The 25,866-nt window shown below is 45.8% G+C and overlaps 1 protein-coding gene across 3 annotated transcripts in view; it reads left to right on the top strand.

Moving 5' to 3' along the window:
• Positions 1-25,866, top strand: part of UTRN (utrophin) — a 1,497,630-nt gene that overhangs the window by 1,414,537 nt on the left and 57,227 nt on the right. For all 3 annotated transcript variants that reach the window (XM_086927281.1, XM_086927282.1, XM_086927283.1), the window contains one exon: positions 17,021-17,129. In XM_086927281.1, the coding sequence (XP_086783407.1) occupies positions 17,021-17,129 (109 nt within the window). The remainder of the gene's footprint in view (positions 1-17,020; positions 17,130-25,866) is intronic.

Below are 25,866 nucleotides of genomic sequence, written 5' to 3'. Positions count from 1 at the left end.
CAGAATGTTGTGTCCAAAATATAATCTACAAAAATATCTAGTTTCTGTACTTTGTATGTAAACTATCAATAAATCGAGTCATATAAATTGTGGAACAGAATGTGGACAAAAAAAAGGAAAATACATACAAAATCATATTTATACCATTGTTATAATGTATTTATATTGAAATACTAAGTGATAATATAATTAAAAATAGTGCAAATAAAAATGTATGTTAAATATACATATACACATATATAGACTATAAAAACAATATTTAAAGAACTTAAATTAAAACTAAAAATTAACAAACATGTATATATAACCTGAAAAATATATACATACTCTGAAATATTAGCCAGTAGCGGTCACCACTGGCTAGTTCTAGTTTTAGGTCATCTTTTCCATAGGAAAAACGTTTTTTGTGTTGCCAGTAACTTTGGCCCTCTTTGGAGAAACGTCACGAACCTTTGTAAAAAAAAAAAAAGTGATCGTTTTTGACTAGCTTGTGCATGGAATATTTTGGGATGGTCAGTCAAGTGTGGTCCGAGATATAAGGGAAGTCTGAAATCGCAAAATCCCTGTGCATTTTCAATAGACTTCTTTAAGAAGTGCTACTACAAAAACTGTTAAACAGAATTACTGCAAATTTGGCACAAATGTAGATCTTAGTCTGCAGATGATGCTGTTTGTGATTTGGGACAAATCTGTTCAGTATTTTTTAAAATTTTCGCTTAATAGAAATGAATGGTCAAAAATATTTGTATACCTGGACGGACTCCCAGGGGAGCAAGCACTCTAGTTGGCTGCCACCAACATGGGAAAAATGTTTCTTGAAGCCATTCCAGGACTTGGGGACGTAGTCCCCTGTCCTGAAGTTGAGAAAAAAACTGATATAAAGGGGCAGGGTATGGATACCCTGCCTCCCCAGGCCACATGGATCGGACCCAGAGGGACATTCCCAGGGCTAAAGTCCAAAAGAAATCAACAATCTTTGCTGTAATCCCACTGGACTCCTGCGGGATGGAACAAAGAAGTGGTGGCCTGGGGCTGCAGTCTTCAATTATAGGACCCCGATGAGCCTACCATTGGAGCTGCATTGTTTATTTATGTGGAAGGGCCCCCCCCCTCCGGTAAGCCATTATAGAGCATAAGGGGGTGCACGTGACCGCCCTCTTCAAGCTGTTAATTAGGCCTGCGGAGCCAACACTTGAGGCAGAAATTTGCATAAAAGAAGAGGGGGCCCTCCTCCCTGAGCCTCCAAAGGCCTGAGGTACCCATTCCCCAGGGCTGATTTCATTAATTAAGTGAAGGTGGGACTTTAAAAGGCCCTAGGGACCCCATCCCCACTATTTGTATTAAAAGGGAGGGGGACCATATGACCCCCCCCCAGCCACTAATGTACCCAGGGGCATGCTCACATGCTATGTCCCGGAGAGCCTACACAGAGACACAGCAGTTTCCCTGCCCGCAAGGGCATGAAAACCCATTTGCTCTCACCTGGCTGGAGCATTTTCAAAACTCCTGCCAAACTGGAGCAAACACTAAGGGGTCCATTATGATGTCGGGCGCATTGCCTCCGCCAGGCTGGCGGTAACCACCGCCGGCCTGGCAGAGGCAATTCGCCCGACACCTATGCCTGGATTCCCCCCCGCCGTATTAGGATGGCGAGGGGGAGCGCGGCGGACGGAGAGTCTGTCCGCCGCTTTACCGCCGCGGTCGCCTTTGAACAGCAGCGGTAATGGAATAATATGGTGGCGGTGTCCAATGGACACCGCCAGCCATATTACAATGGCCACATATAGGTGCCTTTCCACGGCGGCATGCCGCCACGGAAAGGCAGGCGGTGTTTCCTGAAGCTGCCCCCTGCAGGGCCCCCAGGTGATGCCGGTTCAGGGGCAGGACAGGGGGGGTACCTATGGTACCCCCCCACATTTGCATATGCAAAGCGGAAGGCACTGTGCGGTGCCTGCCGCTTTGCACATGCAAATGCGTTCACGAGTGTTTTACATTGTGGCGGGCGGTGCAGAGTGCACCGCCCGACACAATGCAAAACATGGAGTACGTGCCCACCACAGTGGCGGGCACATCCTAATTCCCCCTACGGGACCCCCGCCTTTATGGCGGGCGGTCCCGTTCTCCGTTAGGGTGGTGGGCGGACAAAGTCCGCCCGCCATCCTAATGAGCCCCTAAGTCTCCTCCCAACGGGTGGGATCTTTGAAAATGCTCCCGCCAGCTGGGAGCAGACTTTTGATCTGTTTCCCTGATGCCTCTGATGCGGGCAGGAAATAGATTAAAAGATTTCTTTTGCCCAAGGGAGCAGCATAAATAGCTGGTTCTTCCAGGTGGTAGTAATGCAGGCTCTCTCACCATGCTTGGAGCAGGCTATTGTCCCAGGGTCTGTGACCCCCGACATTGTGAATGGTGGGTGCTCTGGCTGGGCACCCACCTTTAAATATTGTATTGGGCCCTGGGGAATGGTGTCCCTGGGGCCAAAAGTGTTTGCGGGCTGGGGGCCATGTGGCCCCCATTCCATTTTATTTAAGTATGTGGCCCTGGGGATGGGTCTCCAGAGTCTTCTAAAGGCTGGTGGAGGGCGGGCAGCACGGCCCCTCCCCTTTTGAAAAAAGAATTTGGCCCTGAGGAGTGGGGTCCTCCCGGCCTAATAAGACTTGGGGGAGTCTTTTCAGACCTCTCCTAGGCTGTGCATGCGCTGTCTCTTTGAGACCTTCTAGAATATGGGTTTCGAGAATCACCCATTTTTTATATTGGTTCCTCTAACTGGCCTTTTTAAATATAAGCTTTTGATTGGTGAATACACTTAGTCCCTACTTTTGGACTTTTGTAACATCCCGTGAGGACTTCCCCTGTTACTTGTGCACCTACTCTTCATTTTATTTATTGATACCTTGTGGGAACTCTTTTTTTGCTGACTTTTCTCTTTTGAGCTAACGCACACAGCATTTGCATTTCTTTGTTTCCTGCTGCTCATCAGGCTGCTCATCAGGCTGTTCTGTGCACCTCCCCCGCTTCTTTTCTTTTGCTCCTGTACTGTTTAAACACCCTATCCTGTAACTGTTCACCTATTGTTTAATTATATTTGTTATGAATTCATATTTATTTGCTATCAACTGCATGTTTTTGGGAGAGCCGAAGCCGAGACTCAAACCAGGTTCCCCAGGCTCAAAGTCAGTAGCTCTGTTTTTCATGCCAGACTGAATTGGCCACTAAAAGCTCACTTGCACGGTCCCACACAAATTCACGTGACACAATTTACCCCCCTTGTTGCATAATGAATGTGTCCTCAAGGGCCTGCACCGCTCCAGTTCACGGCCGCTGCTCCTAAACCAACTCTCGAATCATGTTGGCCTCATTAAGCTCATGAAATGTATTTATTTTAAATAGATGCTACTTTTCAGAGCCCTATAAAACACTAGGAAGGGGCTATTTATTGCTCTCACCTGTAGGTCGCAGGAAACAGGAAATGTAGTGGGATCAGCTTCTGCTGACAGTCTGTCAAATGTTGAAAGTTAAAAATGATCATTCGAAAAAATGCCTGCTTTTCAAAAGGGCTGCATATGCTGGAGGTTCTAAAGAGCTAGTTAAAGCCCTTTTCCTACTTCAACAATTGGGGTCTCCCCTTCACTGTAAGGCCTGACAAAAGGTACGGTTCTAAAAATACAATTAATAAACATAATTACTTAATAAGTCTGCGGATGTTTACAGCAAATTTTAGTTTTTTACTCTTGCATGTATGTCAAGTGCTGTCGAGTTTGTGCTTTAAGAAGCAGATTAATTAAGCCAATTACTGTTATATTTTTGTTTCAGTTTAGTTACATCCTTAATTGGCAGTTCTCCTGAATCTAGCTAAGTGCAGGCATGTCTCCCCACAAGGCACAGCTGATGACTTCCATATTTCTCAGCGCCTGAATGCCACATGACTTTGCAGAAACCTCTGCAGCTCATCTCATATGAGGCTACTGTTTTTATAGGAAAACATAAACATCTGCATGCGTGTGTAGTTGAAACACACAAGCACCTGAGAACAATGCATAATACACTTTATATATGCCTAAAAGATACATAATTTATACCAAATCCAGAAGAAGCAAGAATGTTAAACATAAAGAGAAATTCTTATTAATGTACAACCAGCTGGTTATTCCTAAAAACTCAAAGACCAAAACAAAAATGGTGTATTTCTCTTAAAACAGGTGCATTCCTACCAATGAGATATTAGGGTATGATTAATAAATGGCTCAGGGTGATAATGTCGGAAAGCCGGACATGGAAAGCCTGTCAGAAACCGACATCGTAACCGCGACCGCTGAAACACCGTCCTTAGGGATTATGGTGAGACCTCCAACTGGCCAAAAGGCTTCTTAAGCCCATCAAAATCCAGCCAGAATGACCGGCCGGTTTCACTTTCGACCGTCTGCATTGTATATTGCAGTGGTTGGAAGTGAAACCTATGATGTGACTCGGAAGACTCCGACCTACTGCCCAAGGCTTTCCGAGTCACATCGCAATCAGGCGCTGTGTGTCTGATGGACTTCTGATTATATTTTTTATTGATTCGTGTTTTTTTTTAAGATTGTAAGAGTATTGATCTAATTAATGATTTCATGAGTTGTTTCTATATTTATACATATGTTTGTTTTATTATGTGCTTTGGTTATTGAAGAGTAACAAATAAAGTTTATTGATTGAATTACCAATTAAATTACCAATCAAATATTTAGATAACATAAAAATATTTACTAATTAAATGTAAAAAATAATTGCATATTGAAATTTACACACTATACTAAAAAAATTACGTTTTTATATTGAGTTACAACTAAAACTAATACAATATTAAATTGATGAACGATATTTAATACAACTGTGTTAAAGTAAATGGTATCCTAAATAAGATTTAAAAAAATATGATATACATTAAAAAATGATAGTCTTATTTCCTCAATATATATATATATTTTTTAATGTTTTTATTTGCATTTTGCACAAAAGAAAGCTAAGTTCCTTCGATTACAGTCATGCAAAGGCATAAATATACAAACTGCATCACAAATAATCCCACATCATCATCCCTTCGGGTATCTGGAGCTTGCATAACCCACCCATTCACCATTCCCCACTGCAGTGTGCCAAGATTCTTCCCCGTCTAGAATGCTCGGGGATGAGCGGGTCGATGATCACATCTATTTCCTCAATATGTTTGTGCTGACAATTTACGATATTCAGTGTGCTTTCAAAGCTTTGAGCCTGGTTTCCCCAGTAGAAATTTCCTCCTCATAAAATATCACCTTGCCTTTCATAATATATTTCTTTTGGAATACTATAAATGTTACAATTCATCCACTCTGCAGGGGTTAGAACATGTTGTCACAAGTACCTGAAATGTGGTCACAGAAGCAGCATTTTGTGTCTGTGGCATGGATGGCCGTAGTGGATGGTGTTGGAACTGAGTGGCGGGAAGGTGGGGGGGAGGAGAGAGGAAACAGACAGTGCATATAAAAAAATACATAGCTCTTACCTGTCGCCTGATGCTCTTTTCCGTGTCCTCGCTGCCGCGGGCTCTGGATGACGGATCTTTCCTCCAGGCGCGCTCCTTAGCTGACTCTGGGTGAAGGACTTCCGCTCTAGTACAATGTGAAACCAGCCAATCATCTGGAGCAGGCTAACCCAGCACTAATTTTGGGGCTGGGGGCCTGCGGCTGCTATCCCTCGCCTGTTTCCCAGCCTTGGGATTGCAGGCTGAGAAGTACGCAGGTCAGAATGGTCGGCTGTAGGCAGCCAGCCAATCTGACCTGCAGACTCGCAGAGGGCAGCATTATTAGTGCAATCGCACTGATCAGCCCTGCCCCCTGCCATTGCGCTATAACAGAGCAAGACTTACACACATTAATAAAATGGTCAGGGCGACGCTCCTCCACCATAATGGAGGAGCCGCCGCTTATGTAGGGCATGGTGCCCACGCTTTTGATTGAAGTCTAATAGGTCCCTTCTTTGGGATGCCCCTTTGATTTGCAGGCCAGTCATTCAATAATGAAAAATTGTCGAACAGCCCCGTGTGGTTGGATCAAATCTTTTCTCCCACACTGTGAATTGCTTTCCTTGCTGGGATTTTCAATGTGACCAGTGGCGATTTCTATGTTTGTAGAAAGCAGTCGCATGAGTGACTATCTAGTTATGAATTCAGTGGTTGCACAAGAACCAAACCCATTCACTATTGAAGAAAGGCTCGCCAGATCCTTTCTGACATACTGAAATACACTGTTGGAAAACTGGATGGAAGCATGTTCGATCACTTTGAATCTACTACGCATATATCCAATTGGTATAAGTGCATGTTGTAGAACTGGATAATCCGAAGAGTTGGCCAGTCTGTTGAGTGAGGACAGACTTACTTGAGAAATGATGTTGCCTCTTATAAGGGACCCGATTGTGGACTCTCGATGACAGTCTTACTTGTGCTGAAGGTACCAGCTAGCCATGTGAGAGCGAGCATCACAGTTTGAGCCTCACATTCATGGCACCTGAGAGAAGCCAGCCCATTGAGCAGGTAAAAATCTTCTAGCATAATACACCTTGAGACCGTCTCTAAAATGCACTAGGATTTATAGTCTTAGCAACAAATACATTGCACATGTGTGTTTACGCACCTCATTTGTGACGCACTGTCACTGATGTAGTAGCACATTCGACCCAGACAGTTGCAGAGCTCACTGTCATTCTTCTTTGAGAATTTTTTTGTATCATTTTTTATTATGGTGGACATTTTAAACCATTTAAAGTGCAGGCCCAACTTTAGCCCGTGACTGTTGGCAGATAATTTGTCAGCATGGGGTAGTGGTGTCAAAAAGTTGTGTCTTTCATAGAAATAAATACTTTTAAAGGCGTTCTTATGCAGAAACTATTAAACAATCCATTGCGATTTTCGAATCTTGAATTAGCTGGGCTAGTGGTGCAATAGTTAAATAAGAGGAAAATGCTTGAAATAGGTGAGAGAAGCCGCCATTTACCTAAGTTCAAGTGCACGGGCCTATGACGAAGCAGACTAAGTGTATTTACCAGTCTTCCCGCCTAATCTTTGCACAGTCAAAATCCTGTCAATATTCATTTAAAAGGCAAACAGGGCTAGGGAGGAGAGATTAATTGATCCACCGTATTAATAGACATTGTTTGTACTGAAACCTTTGCTGAAGCTTTTAGGAAGCGAGCAAGAAATGTTAGAAATGTGGTGGGGTGGACCACACCAGAACCAAACTAACCACTTTCATAAGTCTAAAGCAGCAGATAAGCAGATCCAAAATGGAGACACAGACCAAGCTCTTTTTTTCTGCACACGCCTGTCTTCCCGAGACAACTATGCTCTGAATAATACAGTTGTCCCTGTGAAGTGAGCAGCCATTTCTTGAATCAATGAAATACATTTATTAGAATGCCGTTCACATTTTCAAAAAATGAAGTAACATTACCTTGTTCAGAGTGAACCTGGGGCTGCTGGGCTGCATCTATGTTGGTAGAGCTCATTTCCTACTGGTGTCCAAGAGTCCGTCCTACAATGTCTCTGCATGCTCGGCCAAATACACCCTTTCCGCGTCCGACTCTTAGGGTGCCAAAGGTAAGCAGTCGGAAGCTTCTCAGGCAGGTAGGGTGTGGGGCAAGAGGTCTTTGCTTCTAATACTGGAGTATTTCATAGTTCAAATCAATAGTTATTCCCCAAAACAAGATTGTTTTAGAACCGTCCATTTTTAACCTTCCTGTTCCTATTGCAGAATAGAGTGTGCATCTAATTAATTCTGTAATGTGTGAGGCCCTGTTACCTGACCATGTGGTCGTGCAGTGCTGGTGGGCATGCTGGATGGCACATTGAGGGTTGTTCCACTGATACAGGTCCCCACCTTTGCTCAAGACTTGGGCCATGGTGGTTGAGCAACATTGCAGGCTTGCTCAGTGGCCACCCATCCTGGCAATGCATCTTCAGAGCCGGGAATGAACTGGTGCTCGCTGTGGGCCAGAGCACTCTCTGGGATGGGATCAGATAGAGTATTCCTCTGGCGGGTGCGGCCTCCGGACTGTAATCAGGCTTCTGCTTCAAAGGCAAAAGCAGCTCCTTCACCTCATTTACTTGGTGTCTGATAATAGCAAGACTAGACTTCCGAGCTATGCAAGGCTGCCAGAAAGCATGTGGTTACTGCAGTGCCTTGATTTTGGTATGTGTTCCACTGTGAAAGCCACAAATGCGGTAGAAGACCCCTCACAGCACTGCTTGTCCCCAGCTTTACTACCAAGTACACTCTGCAAATTCTCATTGTTTGACATGCTGGGAAAACTGATGACTTCTTCTCCTGGATAGTCCCTCCTCTTGGAGGGACAAGCGCTCCCCTTCCCTCTCTGATCGGTTAGGAAGGCTTCTAGGTAAACCTTCGGCTTCTCCAGAAATGTGTACAGACTGCAGGTGATGTCCCCTTCCCTCGTGGAGACTTGATGTCTTGCATGGTGGATCACTTCCTTCCTTGGTCATGAAGAAGCTGGCACTGTAACTTCATGGGGTGGATCCCACTTTTATACTTATTTCTCAGATGGGGATGTGGATCCATTATCTAAGGTTAAGGAACCTGTATCCGATGGTTCTATATCAAATGCCATTTTCTGTCCTCATGCAAGGTGATGGCTCTCCTAGCTGGTAGCATTGAGTCTGGATCCAAGGAGGAGGAGCGAAAAAAAGGGCAGGGTGAAGTAAGAGATCTTGTGCATCTGGCTATCATCAGCCTTAATGAAGCAATAATGATGACAGACAAAATGGCAGGCCCTGCCTAGAAACCTCCTCACCTTCAACAACAACTGCAGTCTCAACCCTCACCCCTACCATCTACCAATGGCAAGGTTCAGGAATACTCAGCAGCCTTTTGCCTCCATCCTCTTCACTTCAGTGTCTGGATCGCCACACTCGAGCCACAGGATTGCAGTATGTACACTTTCACTTTCTAGGAAAACTGTGCTTCCCTCCATCTTGTGCCATGCTAAGCAATGTGCCATCCAGAATAGCATCCTCTGGTCCTAGTACTGAGACTCTGACCACTGATAGGGTCCTATTACCATGGTTCGGCTGCACACTCTCACATAAGCTCACCCGGCATGCACACAGAGTTTCAGTGCAAGGTCCTGGGGTTTAATTAACAGCAGAACTTTACATGAGAGGGGTCAGTAGGCTCTACTCGACACACAAAAAAAGGTCTGGTCACACTACTGAGTTAAAACCTTGATTCCCTTCCACCACTGCTTCATGTGCATGGACAGTAGTCCTATACCCATTCTAAGGTCATCCTTTGTACGCCCCTTCAGGTCACAGAACTAGTTGTGAACCTTGCATTATCATCGACCGACCGGCCTCTGCACATACCCTAGATTAGCGTGGTGCCAGGGGCAGAATACAAATTCGGGATACCATTTTCACATCCAGTTGGGCACTCACGACAGGCGTGCACACCTGTTTAACATGCAGAGGATATTCTCATCTCAGCAACAACCATAGAATTATACCTCTGTCTGTGTCGAGTATATACATTGATTTTTGGAAATAATCCCAAAAAATTCCAGGAGTAATCTTGGGAAGCAGTCACAGTAGCAACTTCCCATAAGTACTTGAATGCATAAGCATTTACTAATTTGCAGGTGTGTATGCGTTATGTATACTCATTTGTAAGTGTTTAGAAAAAGTGTATTTATACAAAGTTACTTTTTTCTCTTCGTGGGCATGATATTTTACCCCATGAAGGAACCCTGACCCTACCGGCCATACTCTTTGTGGGTGCCCTTGCCATTCCAGGCTGGGAGTGTCCTTAGAAACGTTTGTAAATCCATATTGATTTACACATTTGTGGATCTTCACCTATTTTGATACGAATTCCCACCCTGGTACAGCCACTTTCTACCCATGAGAGCAGATCTACCACCACTTGATATTTCAAGTCAGTGGCATTGTATAACAGGTGAAATAGTCGATTTACAAGTTCATATATTGTGAGTTGCAAACATAATTTACTCTTTCAGGCGCGCTCGGTGGATCATACCATATTCACTCCTGGCTTGAATTTTGTTGTGCAAATGCTTATGTGAATATGGCGTAAGTGTCTATGACTTTGATTACAGCTTGAACGTCTAATCCCACTGCCAAAAGAAGCTTGCATGAGAATAGGAATTCTGGGTATTACGAAAATGATCATGCACCTGTTATTCTCCCATGACAGAGTTTGACAGGGCAAACCTTCCAAAATGTATCAGGGCAAACGACAGAAAATATAATTCAGTGGGTTGGAACCACATTCTACATGTTATGCCTCATTTCTAAGCGATGATTGTGTGAGCTGTCTACAAGGTGCAGAACTCCCTTCTAGGCACAAACCTGAATGGGCGTCACACAAATATAAATATTAAAATCAGTTATTACCGTTTATAAGCTTTAGTTAGCTTCTTTAATCATGCAGACTCTTGTTGTTGAAAGATGTCTTTCTGTTATTGAGAATCTTTTTCAGATCTGCACATTGATTAAAAATCTATGCGACACATAGGGAGTAGTCAAATTTTACTTGTAAACATGGTTGGTAATCCATTGAGATGCATCTTTTACCACGCTCCTTTGATAATACCCCACTGCATTTCTGACCATTACCCAGTCCTTGTGCCATATGGATGCCATCTTGCTTATCGGCTCATGCAAATGGTCTCCTTAGTCACCTTTTCCAAGGACTAGTTAATTGGCTGAAATACACTTGATCTGACTAGTGTTCGTGCTATTCAAGCACAACACTAGTAAGATCAGTAGCATTAAAGCGAGGTTAAGTGATAAGTAAGCAGTCGTGAGGTACATTCTCACATCAATGAATGAATAGGAACTAATTATGTTATGTTAGCAAACACTTCTATAGCGCACAGCTGCCCCAGCAAAGGGGCGTCCCGGCGCTTAGGATAGGTAGATGAAACATAACACACGAAGAATAACAGATAAACCCAGGGCATAAAATACTAAGGTACGAGAGGAAACAGAACAGTTTTGACAGCCCTCCTGAATTCAAACAAGTCATTGAGGGCACGAATATGGCATGGGAGAGAATTCCAAAGTTTGGCAGCTAAAACACGAAAGGAACGTCCACCAACTCTGGACAGCCTGAATCGTGGGACAGCCACCAGATTCTGGCCAGAAGACCTCAAAGATCGTGAGGGGACATAAGGATTGAGGAGTTTCTCAAGAATCGGAGGGGAAGATAACTTGAGAATCTTAAAAGAGAGACATAGGGTCTTAAAATCAATCCTTTGCGCCATCGGTAGCCAATGGAGTGCACGAATGGTATATTTTGCAGAACAGAACCTCGGTAGGCCTACCACGGCCCTGGCTGCAGCATTCTGGACACGCTGTACCCAAACAATTTCCGCTTGATTGGCCCCTAGCAGAAGTGAACTGGCGTAATCAAGTCGGGACAAAATGCTTGCCTGAATAATCAACTGCCTGGTAGGGGCATCAAAAATTTTTAGCACCCGGTCAATACATCATAATAGTATTTATTGAATGTGGTTACCGCCCATTCTATTGACGTGTTATCGGGGCCCATTGGTATACTTTTCAGTTGCAGAAATTCTATATTTTTCGTTTAGCATTCACACGTTTCTAAATGTGCTCATGTACCCTATTACCAGTACTTCCTTCCTTATGACGTCATGAGAAAGAAGACTCCCTTTGAAAATCCTCCAGCTCCTTAAAAGTCTGCTAATAAGATGTCACTGCATCCAATGGTACAAAGCGGGGGGTTTCGAGCCATAGGTAATAATGTATGAAGTGTGAAATGCTGCTTTTTCTCAACACAAGACCTTGAGGGTGTCGGAAGATTGGATACGTCTACCTGACAGGTGATATTTTCGTAGAAACAGTGCTATGTAAGAACTTGTTGTACTAACGAAGCCACTGAAGGTATTTCCGTCTTGTTAGGGTTTCCCTGTTAGCAGGCGAACATGTCTCTGTTTTTTGACAAAAGATTTACTGCTGCTGTTGTGCTTGGCTGCCATTTTTTGTCACTGATGGATGGTCGTTCAAAATAGACTGGCGAAAGAGATCAGTTATGACAGCATTGACGCATACACACAGTGACCATAAGACAGAGAAAGGACTATTTTTATGTTCCAAGGTTGGCAGCAGTAGGAGCACTCCAAAATAATGATCCGGGGAGGGAGGGAGGGCCACCGTGGCAGGAAGGTCAGAAGGTCACATCGACATCCTGGTCATAAATGTTTTTATTTCTGTAGCACCCTAAAGCCAAGAGACTAAAAGCAGTACGAAATTAGCAATAATGAACCTTCAGCCTGATTGACAATAAAAAAACGGAGTTTAGTAGCTGATCATTTCTTTCCAGGCTCTTACTTTTTCTCGGTTCTTACTGTCAAATTGTGTCATGCTTCATGGGTAATAGTGGTCTGTAGCACACTCGTCCTTCTAGAAAATAATTAGTAATTTAAGTCTTCCAGAGCTCAAATGAAGCTGATCACTAGTCACGGTGGCATATAATCTCACTATGTTATTAACATCCAAATACTCACTGTCAGGGATATTCCTTCTCAGATCACATTTGTTCTTAAATGTCTCTAGCAGTAATAAATAAGTGGTGTACCATGTTGTAAATGGCATATTTGATGTGAGGATTTAAAAAACATAAAATACCTTCTCAACTTTGTTTATTCATCACTGATGAACTTAGCAAAGTGTTGCATTGATATTGCCATTTTTTATGTCGCTGCTAGACCGCGCCTCCCAAGAGGCATGTTGTGTTCCATCTATGGGTTTACACAGCGCCCACCTCCTACCATTGGTAAACTTCAGCGTCGCTCTCATTTTCTTGGATGCCATTCATAATGGCATGCAGGCATCATGTCCTCTTCTTGTGCATGACGCTCCCTTAGCGCATGGAGGTACATGTCTCCTAACACTGCTCCCGGTTTGTGGAGCTATTATTATCCATGTTTTCAAGTACTCCATATGACAACTTGTGTATCCAGGCCATTTCCCTTGTACTCATACACACATACCACTATGATGCATGCACGTGTACATAAACAAATGAATGTCTTAAAAAATTGTAAAAACATGAACAGTACTTTTTTTTTCCATGATCCGATAGAATTGGAGCACTCACTTCGTCTTCTATCTTGCCATAGACACATTCATTTCGGTCACATATCCTCTCTTGTCATTGCTTGCCCATCTCCTCATCCCTTCCTGCTTCCCTTCTTCACCTGTCCCTCCACTACCTCCCTTGTCGCTGCTGCTTTAACTTTACCTTTTTGCACGAACCAATGGCATTGGAGTTCTTGTTCTGTCCTACATCTTGCCACAGTGCTAACACCAGTCGATGGTATTAGAGTGCTTTAAGTGCTTACAGTAGACAATGACACATTAATTGTCATTCGCAGGGGGGAGGGTAAGTGATTTGCCTAGATTCACACAACTCTTCAGCTGACCCCGAGATTTAATCCTGGTTCCCCAGTTCTGCTGTCAGCAACTCCGGCCATTACGCCACATTCTCACTTCACTTCACTGCTCCTCAACTGTTTCTCACTATCACTTCCGCATTTGTTCAGCAATACGCCGTCAACACAGGACAAGCATTGGCAAAGCCAATAGATCTCGGCAATGCCCGATCTATTGGACTTCTCAATATGAATGTCTTTTAGCCATGTTGTCTAGCAGCACATCTGCTGTTCAGCATGGTTGCGCAGACCATGTCATAATGCTTTTTGTGTTAGGAGGGGCAAAACAATAAACTCACCATCTTGTGACTCTGGCAGCTCAATATCCTGTGACTTTAAGGCAAAGCAAAATTCATTTCGGAAAATCATTGTTGTCAACATTCAGAATGCGTAATCTGCATTGTAATGTCACTCACTTCGGGTTGTTCATTAGGTTGAGTTGTTTCTCAGATCATCTTTAGGGTGGTGGTTGGGGGCAGCTTTTTACCAGAAGAATTGGTTATATCAGGTAAAATATTAAGCCATTAACAAAGAAAAAGACCCTGGCCAGATGAAGCATGAAGCTAAGCTCAAAGGGAATTGGGGAAGGCAAGTTGTTGGATGTCTGAGAAAATAAAGGAGGAACAGTTGTGCGAGAATCGCCTCTCACAGTTGACTGCTGAAGATCATTCTAGCATGTCCTGTTACTGTGCAAGTTACCATATTGAGGGGTACCAATGCTAAAAGTCTTTGTCCCAGCTGGTGGCTATTTCTAGTGATTTTACCTCCAGTATTTGTGTAGCAGTTGCATGAAGGCTATGGGCAACCGGCTATCAATTAAGGCTGCCTTCCATTGAGGACAAGTGTTTTCATGTGACGACTGACATGGCTGCTTTGTGGTAGTCCAACAAGCAGAGCGAAATAGGGTCTCCTGCTTTCTGTCTGGAGGCTTTGAGAATATGGCAATGACACTTCATGGGCTTTCCGTTAAGGTCAGTCTTGTGGCGGGATGCCTCAATTTCAATTCAGACAAACTGACGTCATCACGCTGACATAGACTGACATCCGCTCCTAGAGGTGGCACGGGGTATCTTCGCTCAGTGGCGAGCTTCCTTGGTGTACTTATGCACCACTTCCAAAAACACTCTGTGCCCAGCCTTTATTTGCTTGTGTTTTACTCATAGGGGTCTCTGAGAGAAACATAGCACAGTGGACAAGGCTATAGCCCCTTGTACGCATTTATACTTCTGCCTTTGACCAGGCAAATCATAACAAAAGTCAGAAGGAATGGCCACAGCCAATTCTAGTGACACAAGATTGCCCTCCGGGAGTCTGGCGCTCCAAAGACTCTAATCCTCTGCCCTTCACTTTAATTCCCTCTTCAGAAGAATCTGCTGGCATGGGTGTTTCACGCGATCCTGCACAAATTACACCTTTGTGCACAGAGATTGAGCAGAACCAACTGAGAGGTTTTAGTCACTCATCGGATGTGGTGGATTTCATCCATGTTGACTGTCATCCTTCTCTCGAGTCAGCTTAGTCAGACCATTGATCTAAATGTATAACCTGGTGTGAAGGAAGAATAGTTGACCTCCTACAAGCAATATTGCTGTACTACTGTTCGAATGATCTGCAACCGGACACGTTTTTACTGTGGGTATTGTTAAAGGTTACTCACCAGCGGTAGAAAGCCATTCTTCATTTGCCTCATCAGCTCTCATTATTCAATCACTCATTGTAATGTGTTTCGTAACAATCCTTTTTACATGTGTTTACCCCGGCTTCTATCATTGTCACAGTGGGACCTCAAATTGGTCTTAAATATTTTCAGGTGTGCTCCCTTCGAGCCCTTTTGATAGTTACAATTTAAAATCTTTGATCTTGAAAACTGTGTTGTACAATGTTGTCAAATCTAAGTGTCCTGTCAGCAAGTTGCAGGCTTTGTCATGCCATCTGCTGCATACTGCCGTCAAGCTGGTATTTAGGACTCATGCATCTTTTCTTCCAAAAGTCATGTCGTCTTTCCATGGGGAGCAGTCCATCATGCTCCCTACATTCTTTTATCCGTCATATCATCTGAAGAGATTGAGTGGCTACACTGATCAGACTTATCAAAGCGCCCCTAGTTTCTGCATAGATAGGACTAAGGAACACTGTATGGAGAATCAACTGTTTGTTGGGTTTGCCAGTGAGAAGAAAGGAAAGGTTTTTCAGAAATGTGTCGTACCTCAATAGATTGCTTTTTGCATCAGACTGTGCTGCTCTTTTGCCAAAGAGAACCCTAATTCCAGTAAGGTGAAGGACACAACTACAGCTTTGATTTGGGGAGTTCCGGTTTTTGGATATATGCCAGGCATCCACGTGGACGTCTGTCCATATGTTCACCAAGCACTTCCTCATCAATTCACCAGTCCACAGAGGGTACCATTTAGCCTACTCTGTACTGACGTGCTTCTTGAGGTGCAAGTCTAATCCTAAAACCCACATCCCTGGAGATGAAGTTGCTTTGGTATTGATTGACAAGGTAGTTCATCTGCAGGTACAAGTATCCCACAGAAGAATAAGTATCTTACCTTTTGTAATGCACTTTCTTGTGTATACTCTACATAGATTACAACGCCAGATTCCTCTTTGCCTGCCTTCCTCCCCTTTCTGTGGAATGGACCATGATGTATTTATAAGGTACCAAGTTAGATTCACACACTGCCAGTTGAAATTAAATCTGTCAACCAGGTTGGTGTCTGAGGGCGCAGAAATAAATAAACGGACATCATTGCGCAGGGGGTGGAGCCTTCATGCATCACTGTGTTTTTATGTCCGGAGGATGAATGGAGTCCGACGGCGCCACCTGCCGGCGCTCATAGAAGGAGCTATTGCAAGAGTTACTGGATCCAATGTGGCATGTGGGGAGATTCCCAAGATGAGGAATCTGCAGCTAGATAAAGTATTCACTAAAAAGAGCTTTACCGAAGGTAAGTAACTTACGCATTTTTTACAATTCTAGTGAGAATTAGTGAATCATATAGTGCCTTCTAGTAACTTCCATTTATGACTTGAAGAAATTAATAAAGATTGCCCTGCCAATGTCAAATATAACCCCTCCCTTTCACTGGGACATGTGCTTCGGTAAATTGTGCTCTTATATACATCACTCAAAAATGTACTCATTCTTTCACATACAGTCGTGTTTGTTCTGGGAACATGTGCCATGTCAAAGATCAGAGGTCCCTAGGTAATTAATCTGCTCCAGAACTGAGCAATTCTTCCAGACTTGCAGCCAGGGGCAGTAAATCCCAAAAAGTGATAACAGTAGGTAGAGTTTGTTTTTTCAAGGGTGCTGAGTGCTTGTGGCAAAGCACAATAGTTTTCAACCACTTGGGAATCCTTAAAATAATAGTGGTGTCTTTGTGAATGCACAGTTGAACATTTCACGTAATTGTTTGAGCCTAATAGGCATTTTCACAATCTTGCTGAGTGTTGTATGTGGAAGTGCCGCACCTGGTTTCTAATGACCTACTATTTTTATCCTACCCAGCCGGAGCCAGATGCCCAAGTCAATGGAATTTTCATGTGCACTTCCCCCCAGCGCTCTGCTCCCAGCTACAAATTTGATCAGGATATCAGCCCACGCTACCAACAGACAGGTTAGTGGCCTGCAGCAGAAATGGAGTGTGATTGATATAAGACCTTCTTTCAGTATGTGTTATTGTTTTCGTTATCTTAAAAAAAAGTATTTTTTTCCCTCTTTTTAATGTAACATTATTTTTTCCAGGATGTTATTTTATCATCAAATGTACCCAGAATGCATTTAGTCCCAATAATGAAATCTGAAGTAACTGACTCTTGAGTATTTTATGTATCACTTATTCTGTACCTGGATTCTCTTTTCTACAGTATTAGACGTGGGGACTTTTTGTGCCACATAACTTTGCATGGAAAATGTACATATAGTCAAACACTATTTTCACTGTTTAGCTCGATAGGACTCGGGCTCTGCGTACACTGCGCATGCAGTGTCGCGCAACGAGAGTCCTATTCCCGGCATTTTGAAAATGGACCTTGAAATTCCACATCGCTCGTGCGAGTGGATTTCCAAAGTCCATTGTCATTGGCCTTCCCGTGTGTGCTGTTTTTAAACAAAACACGCGTAGCTCCGCCTACGGCCTAGTGGTGTCTGTAACGCGCACCAGAGGCCATATATTTTGAATTATCAAATTCAAAACATATGCTCGCAGTGGCGCGCGCGCAAACCACTCGCAAGCTTCTTTTTTTTTCCACCAGACAGTGTTGTGTCGTGAGCCGCTTGTGGTCTTACACTAGAGTTAAACCGTGACTGACTCTCGCAGGCCCTACATGGCGCCCCTGTTGTTAGAGGAATCACGACAGACCAGGGCTGGTATATAGTGAAATGAGCAGTGCTTACCTCACCCCGCTCCAGATGTGCCTAAGGGCCTACTGCCTACGTCACTACGAATTAACCAGAATCTAGGTCGCGGCCTGTACAGTCACTTGACCACCGTTGGCAATACCTGAGAAACCTGGTACATTTTATTTCATTTCAAACACAGATAAATGCAAGATGAAAATGTTGCAAGGAAGTGGACGCATACGCTTTGAGATGCTATGAGCAGCAGACTGTATGTTTGAACTTCTACACAGGAAGCGTGACCCCCGAAGTTCAGTAGCAGCCCGGGTTGTCTATAGGCATGTGCGCTTAGTTTCAAGCTCCCATCAGCAGCCTATATTTCCTGCATGCAACGTTGCAGGCTTGCATCAACTGCCTGTACATTCATCATGCAGCCAGGCACCCTGATGTCGCTCCAGCAGCTGCCCGTTTCCTGCTTGAATGGATGCACCAAGGTCACAGGGCACCCAGCAGCTTCCTGTGTTACACCCGGGACATGCACGCAATTGCCAGCTTGTTTTTTCCTGCAAGCATAAAACTTGACTAGCCATTGGTGGTTTTACTCAGGCATGCACTGTGACACCATGATCTCCATCCATGCACCACAGAAGGCTACCAGCTCCTTCCCATGGTGCACCCCGACATTCTTGCTGCATATACCATTATTGCCTCTGCTTATGCTTAAACTGTGACTCATCTTGACCTGCTTGTATTCGAGCTTGTGTTTGTCAAAAGGGGTTTGAACCCCTTGCCAGGACATCTGCCTTGCAGGGTTGTCCTGTACAAGTAGGACAGAGAGCTCCTCTGTGGTCTTTCTGTTGCTTCGGGTGTTATGAACCCTTCAAATGATGTGCTCTGAGTATTTTGACAAGAGCGGGTTATTTAGAAGGACTAAAGGCATGATAAGCATGGTGATCAAGTTTGATGGTCATTTGCATGGTGAGCGTAGCCTGTTTGACTTTGAGTCTTTTAGAAGTTTTATTTTTTAGACCTGATCCGCTTGTTGACTGCAGAGGGAGAGTGACTGCAGAGTGAGAGTGACTACATGAGTGACAGCAGAGTGAGAGTGACTGCATGAGTGACAGCAGAGTGAGAGTGACAGCAGAGTGAGAGTGACAGCAGAGTGAGAGTGACAGCAGAGTGAGGGTGACAGCAGAGTGAGGGTGACAGCAGAGTGAGGGTGACAGCAGAGTGAGGGTGACAGCAGAGTGAGGGTGACTGCAGAGTGAAGGTGACTGCAGAGTGAGGGTGACTGCAGAGTGAGAGTGACTGGAGAGTGACTGCAGAGTGACTGCAGAGTGAGAGTAACAGCATGAGTGACTGAAGAGTGAGTGACAGCATGAGTGACTGAAGAGTGAGTGACAGCATGAGTGACTGAAGAGTGAGTGACAGCATGAGTGACAGCAGAGTGAGTGACAGCAGAGTGAGTGACAGCAGAGTGAGTGACAGCAGAGTGAGTGACAGCAGAGTGAGTGACAGCAGAGTGAGTGACAGCAGAGAGAGTGACAGCAGAGTGAGAGTGACAGAGACAGCAGAGTGAGAGTGACAGAGACAGCAGAGTGAGAGTGACAGCAGAGTGAGAGTGACAGCAGAGTGAGAGTGACAGCAGAGTGAGAGTGACAGCAGAGTGAGAGTGACTGCAGAGTGAGAGTGACTGCATGAGTGACTGCAGAGTGAGAGTGACTGCATGAGTGACTGCAGAGTGAGAGTGACTGCATGAGTGACTGCAGAGTGAGAGTGACTGCATGAGTGACTGCAGAGTGAGAGTGACTGCAGAGTGAGAGTGACTGCATGAGTGACTGCAGAGTGAGAGTGACTGCATGAGTGACAGCAGAGTGAGAGTGACAGCAGAGTGAGAGTGACAGCAGAGTGAGAGTGACAGCAGAGAGAGTGACAGCAGAGTGAGTGACAGCAGAGTGAGTGACAGAAGAGTGAGTGACAGAAGAGTGAGTGACAGCAGAGTGAGTGACAGCAGAGTGAGTGACAGCAGAGTGAGTGACAGCAGAGTGAGAGTGACAGAGACAGCAGAGTGAGAGTGACAGAGACAGCAGAGTGAGAGTGACAGAGACAGCAGAGTGAGAGTGACAGCAGAGTGAGAGTGACAGCAGAGTGAGAGTGACAGCAGAGTGAGAGTGACAGCAGAGTGAGAGTGACAGCAGAGTGAGAGTGACAGCAGAGTGAGAGTGACAGCAGAGTGAGAGTGACAGCAGAGTGAGAGACAGCAGAGTGAGTGACAGCAGAGAGAGTGACAGCAGAGTGAGAGTGACAGAGACAGCAGAGTGAGAGTGACAGAGACAGCAGAGTGAGAGTGACAGAGACAGCAGAGTGAGAGTGACAGAGACAGCAGAGTGAGAGTGAGAGTGACAGCAGAGTGAGAGTGACAGCAGAGTGAGAGTGACAGCAGAGTGAGAGTGACAGCAGAGTGAGAGTGACTGCAGAGTGAGAGTGACTGCATGAGTGACTGCAGAGTGAGAGTGACTGCATGAGTGACTGCAGAGTGAGAGTGACTGCATGAGTGACTGCAGAGTGAGAGTGACTGCATGAGTGACTGCAGAGTGAGAGTGAGAGTGACAGCAGAGTGAGTGACAGCAGAGTGAGTGACAGCAGAGTGAGAGTGACAGAGACAGCAGAGTGAGAGTGACAGAGACAGCAGAGTGAGAGTGACAGAGACAGCAGAGTGAGAGTGACAGCAGAGTGAGAGTGACAGCAGAGTGAGAGTGACAGCATGAGTGACTGCAGAGTGAGAGTGACTGCATGAGTGACTGCAGAGTGAGAGTGACTGCATGAGTGACTGCAGAGTGAGAGTGACTGCATGAGTGACTGCAGAGTGAGAGTGACTGCATGAGTGACTGCAGAGTGAGAGTGACTGCATGAGTGACTGCAGAGTGAGAGTGACTGCATGAGTGACTGCAGAGTGAGAGTGAGAGTGACAGCAGAGTGAGTGACAGCAGAGTGAGTGACAGCAGAGTGAGAGTGACAGAGACAGCAGAGTGAGAGTGACAGAGACAGCAGAGTGAGAGTGACAGAGACAGCAGAGTGAGAGTGACAGCAGAGTGAGAGTGACAGCAGAGTGAGAGTGACAGCAGAGTGAGAGTGACAGCAGAGTGAGAGTGACAGCAGAGTGAGAGTGACAGCAGAGTGAGAGACAGCAGAGTGAGTGACAGCAGAGAGAGTGACAGCAGAGTGAGAGTGACAGAGACAGCAGAGTGAGATTGACAGAGACAGCAGAGTGAGAGTGACAGAGACAGCAGAGTGAGAGTGACAGAGACAGCAGAGTGAGAGTGAGAGTGACAGCAGAGTGAGAGTGACAGCAGAGTGAGAGTGACAGCAGAGTGAGAGTGACAGCAGAGTGAGAGTGACTGCAGAGTGAGAGTGACTGCATGAGTGACTGCAGAGTGAGAGTGACTGCATGAGTGACTGCAGAGTGAGAGTGACTGCATGAGTGACTGCAGAGTGAGAGTGACTGCATGAGTGACTGCAGAGTGAGAGTGAGAGTGACAGCAGAGTGAGAGTGACAGCAGAGTGAGAGTGACAGCAGAGTGAGAGTGACAGCAGAGTGAGAGTGACAGCAGAGTGAGAGTGACAGCAGAGTGAGAGTGACTGCAGAGTGAGAGTGACTGCAGAGTGAGAGTGACTGCAGAGTGAGAGTGACTGCAGAGTGAGAGTGACTGCAGAGTGAGAGTGACTGCAGACTGAGAGTGACTGCAGACTGAGAGTGACTGCAGAGTGAGAGTGACTGCAGAGTGAGAGTGACTGCAGAGTGAGAGTGACTGCAGAGTGAGAGTGACTGCAGAGTGAGAGTGACTGCAGAGTGAGAGTGACTGCAGAGTGCGAGTGACTGCAGAGTGCGAGTGACTGCAGAGTGCGAGTGACTGCAGAGTGCGAGTGACTGCAGAGTGCGAGTGACTGCAGAGTGCGAGTGACTGCAGAGTGCGAGTGACTGCAGAGTGCGAGTGACTGCAGAGTGAGAGTGACTGCAGAGTGAGAGTGACAGCATGAGTGACAGCAGAGTGAGAGTGCAGGGTGAGCAGTGTGAGAGTGTGCAGGGTGAACAGTGTGTGAGTCTGCAGTGTGAACAGTGTGTGAGTGTGCAGTGTGAGCAGTGTGTGTGTGTGTGCAGGGTGAACATTGTGTGAGTGTGTAGGGTGGGCAGTGTGTGTGTGTGTAGGGGCAGTGTGTGAGTGTGCAGGGTACGATAACTCGAAGTATGTCCACCACACACAAGCACATAAGACCACACACATAAGACCACACACATAAGACCACACACACAAACACCACACGCACACACCACACACACACACACTCTCACCACCACACACTCGCCACCACACACTCGCCACCACACACTCACCAGCACACACACGCAACCAAACAAACACACCACCAGTCGTCAGTGCACGCTTTCACCGGGCACAAACACCACCAGCCGTCAGTGCACGCTTTCAACGGGCACAAACACCAGCAGCCGTCAGTGCAAACTTCCACCAGGCACACACCACCAGATGTCAGTGCATGCTTGCACCAGGCACACACACCACCAGCCGTCTGTGCACACTTTTACCAGGCACACACACCACCAGCAATCAGTTGCATGCTTTCACCAGGCACACACACCACCAGCCGTCTGTGCATGCTTTTACCAGGCACACACACCACCAGCCGTCAATGCACGCTTCCACCAGGCACACACACCTCCAGCCGGCAGTGCACACTTCCACCAGGCACACACACCACCAGCCATCAGTGCACAATTTCTACAGGCACACACACAACCAGCCATCAGTGCACACATCAATTGTTAAGGCATCCACAATTAACTATTGTAGCAATCTCAGTATGGTGCACTTTACTTTTAAACATATTCATCTAAAGCGCAGCATGCCACCATTGCTACAATTCCAATACAACCCACATAATTCCACTACACACCACATGCATACACTCCATAACACATGGCTAAAAGACAGTGCCATTTACAATGCCATTAGCTCTAACTCAAATACATCTGAGACCTATTGCATTTCCAATGATTGTTTTATATGGTGCTTTGGAATGCTGCATTTCAACACCTGATGTCAGTCTCAAGGCACATTGACTTCCAAAATGTACTAGAAGTTTGAAAATTACTATCTCAGAGTTCTGCTTTTTGGAAGGCAATGGGCTGAGTTGCAGTGCACCCGTTATTGCTTGAGCACTAGAATCCTTTAACGATGTTCTAAACTCTTCCCCACAATTCCCCTTGTTAGGCGGGGTTGAGTAGAGCAGGTGTCAGACCATCCTCTTAGTTGATTGGCCTCCTTCCTTTCGGAACGGAGTTCAAGGATGTAGATGGGACAAGTATTTGCTGAAACCAAAATGGTCCAGTGTAGATCCCTCAGTAGTCTTGCCTCTTGTCACCCCAATTCTTTATTTATGTTTACACTTTCTACCAGTTTCTGGTTGAAATGGAAGTGGAAATGAAAAACTACTTTGATAAAACCCAGTTGATGTTTTGTTTATCAAACAATTGTATTTTGTCTAGTTTTCATTCACTGTGCAAAACATGCTGTCATTTTACATGCCTGTGATTTATATGTATTTTTTGTTTTGTTTTATATAGCGCAATCTGATAGAGACATCTAGCCACAGATTCCTTAACTTATAATATCCCCAGGTGTCTGACTGGACCCGGAAAACTCCTCCCCCCTCAGTACCTCTGCATACCAGGGGGTGGCGTCGCCCGGCTCCGTTCCGACGTCGTCCACGGAAGTGACTTCAGTGGAGCCACATAACTTAACCCCTGCGCGCTGATGTCAGTTTTCTTCTTTTCTGCATCCCAACGTAGATCTGGGTGAAGCGGTTTCTCTGGCCTGTTCTGTTTTCAGGCTTTTACAAGGTCTTTCACGTCTGGAACAGTGTGCAATGCCTGCAGGGCTCAAGTCGTGTGCATACTGTTCGCGGCAGATGTCAGCGATGGATCCACACGAGATCTGCATGTGGTCCTTGGGCAAGCACCATCCCTCCACCGAGTGCAACGCCTGCTGGCAGCTGAAGCCGAAGTCCATGTGGGAACGATGGATAAAAATTGATGTCCGCCCAGTTGTCCTGGTCAGAATCCTCGCAGTGCCGAAATCACGGAGGTCGTCGACCTTGTACAAGCATGACGTCGGGTCCTGCTACTCTCGGTCTTCACCAAACAAGGGCCCTCCGGAGGCGGCCCCTGCCTACCCACCATTTCCTGGTGTTCGGGTGACTCGGACCCAGATGGAGGCATATTCCAGGGCTCTACAGGCCATCTTTGGGTCACCCCTTTCCCTGGTGCGCCTTAGGGCTCCACATTGGGGTAGGGGCATCAGGTCGGGGGCTCGTCGGCGGGTTCACCCTCGGCGCCTACCGAGTGTGTTGACTCCGGTTCCAAAGTCGCTGCGACGTCGGGACACGGCCCAGAGGAGCATCCCACTGTGACGTCTAGCCCACCTGATGCGTCTTCGCACAGCCCTATGTGGCTCCCTGCATCGTCGCTGGAGCTTCTACCTTGGTGGAGGCCGAGTCGACGCAGGTTCCGTCCCCCGCTGTTCCTCTGCCGATGGAGGGCGTGACCCCTGTGGCTTCTCCACCCCCAGGGTTTTTTCAATTCTCCACAGAGCATGGGCCCATGGGGCACTTGCTGACTCATCATTCTGCGCCTCTGTCGTTTGGTGGATGGATTAGCCTGCAGCCGTCCCCAACAGAAGACTTGCTGTCTCCACCTCGGATTGCCACGAAGGCTAGTGCAGCATTGGCGAGGGCGGTTCGCAGAGCTTCGGATATCTTGCAGCTGCAGCTGCCCTCTGTCTCCCTGCCTTCGGATCGTTTGTTGGATCTGCTCAACCAGGGCACAGTGGACATGGAGCCCTTGTTGCCTTTTGGCAGGTCATTGTATGATGTCCTTCTGGGGACTTGAATTAAAAGCAACAATCGGTTCTGTCGGGTCAAGCTATTTCTTAGTGGTTTTAGTAGGATAAAGGGATTAAAGTAATTAATCTAGGCAATACGCTTAAACTCAAACACAGAAAAACAGATTTAAGTTTTGAAAGGAAGATAATTGTACTTTGTGATTTCAAGTTATTGAGCAAGGCCGAGAATTACCAGGAAAAAACTGTGAAAAGGCTGTCCGATAATTTGATCGATGAAGCGGCGCATGTGAACGTGATTTAAAGTGGCACAGTGAGTGAATTGACAAGGTGACAAAATCTGTGTATAGTACAAAGGAGTGACATGATACTGTACATATATTTACAGGTGGAATTTTTGAATAAGGTCCAAAATCGCCCAAAAATGCAGTTTCCCGCCTGTATCGCGGTGGCTTGGTTGGGGGGTTGGTGTCACCCTCCTTAGTGGATGGACTTGTGTGTCCTGCTACGTTTCACATCGGTGCTGTTGGTACCTCTTGGACGACTTTCTATTATCTAGGGGTGCCCTTCCAGTTACCCCTTTGTTGTCACTTTCTTGACTTTTCATGTATTTCTAAGTGCTGTGGACACACATGCTAGGGAAAGCATGTGGGGTTTCCCTGCTGTGATTTCTGGGGATTGTCCCAGATTTCCTCTCTGTTCCCCTCTCTCTCTCTCTCTCTCTCCCTCTCTCTCTCGCTCGCTCTCTCTCTCTCTCTCTCTCTCTCTCTCTCTCTCTCTCTCTCTCTCTCTCTCTCTCTCTCTCTCTCTTCATCTCTCTCTCTCGTGGGAGAGAGTTTTGGGTGTGTCCGGCTTGTCGGTGGCCCTTGGTCATTGAACCTGTGGGTACGGTTGGCTGGTTGATTACCTGGTGGTGCGCCAGTCTTCTCTGTTGACTCACACTTGCTGCTGCTGTAACGTTTCATTGGGCCTATGCATTGTGTGCTGTGGTACTCACGATACACTATGTCTGTTCCATGTATTCTTGTAATCCACATCCTTGTATCTCCTGGTAGTCGTAGTTTGTATGTCTTGGCATGATGACTTCTGACCCTGTAATTT

Source organism: Lissotriton vulgaris, chromosome 6, assembly GCF_964263255.1.
Source record: "Lissotriton vulgaris chromosome 6, aLisVul1.2, whole genome shotgun sequence".
Classification (NCBI taxonomy): domain Eukaryota; kingdom Metazoa; phylum Chordata; class Amphibia; order Caudata; family Salamandridae; genus Lissotriton; species Lissotriton vulgaris.
Note: the sequence above shows the minus strand (reverse complement) of the source record. Positions and strands in the feature narration are given on the sequence as shown.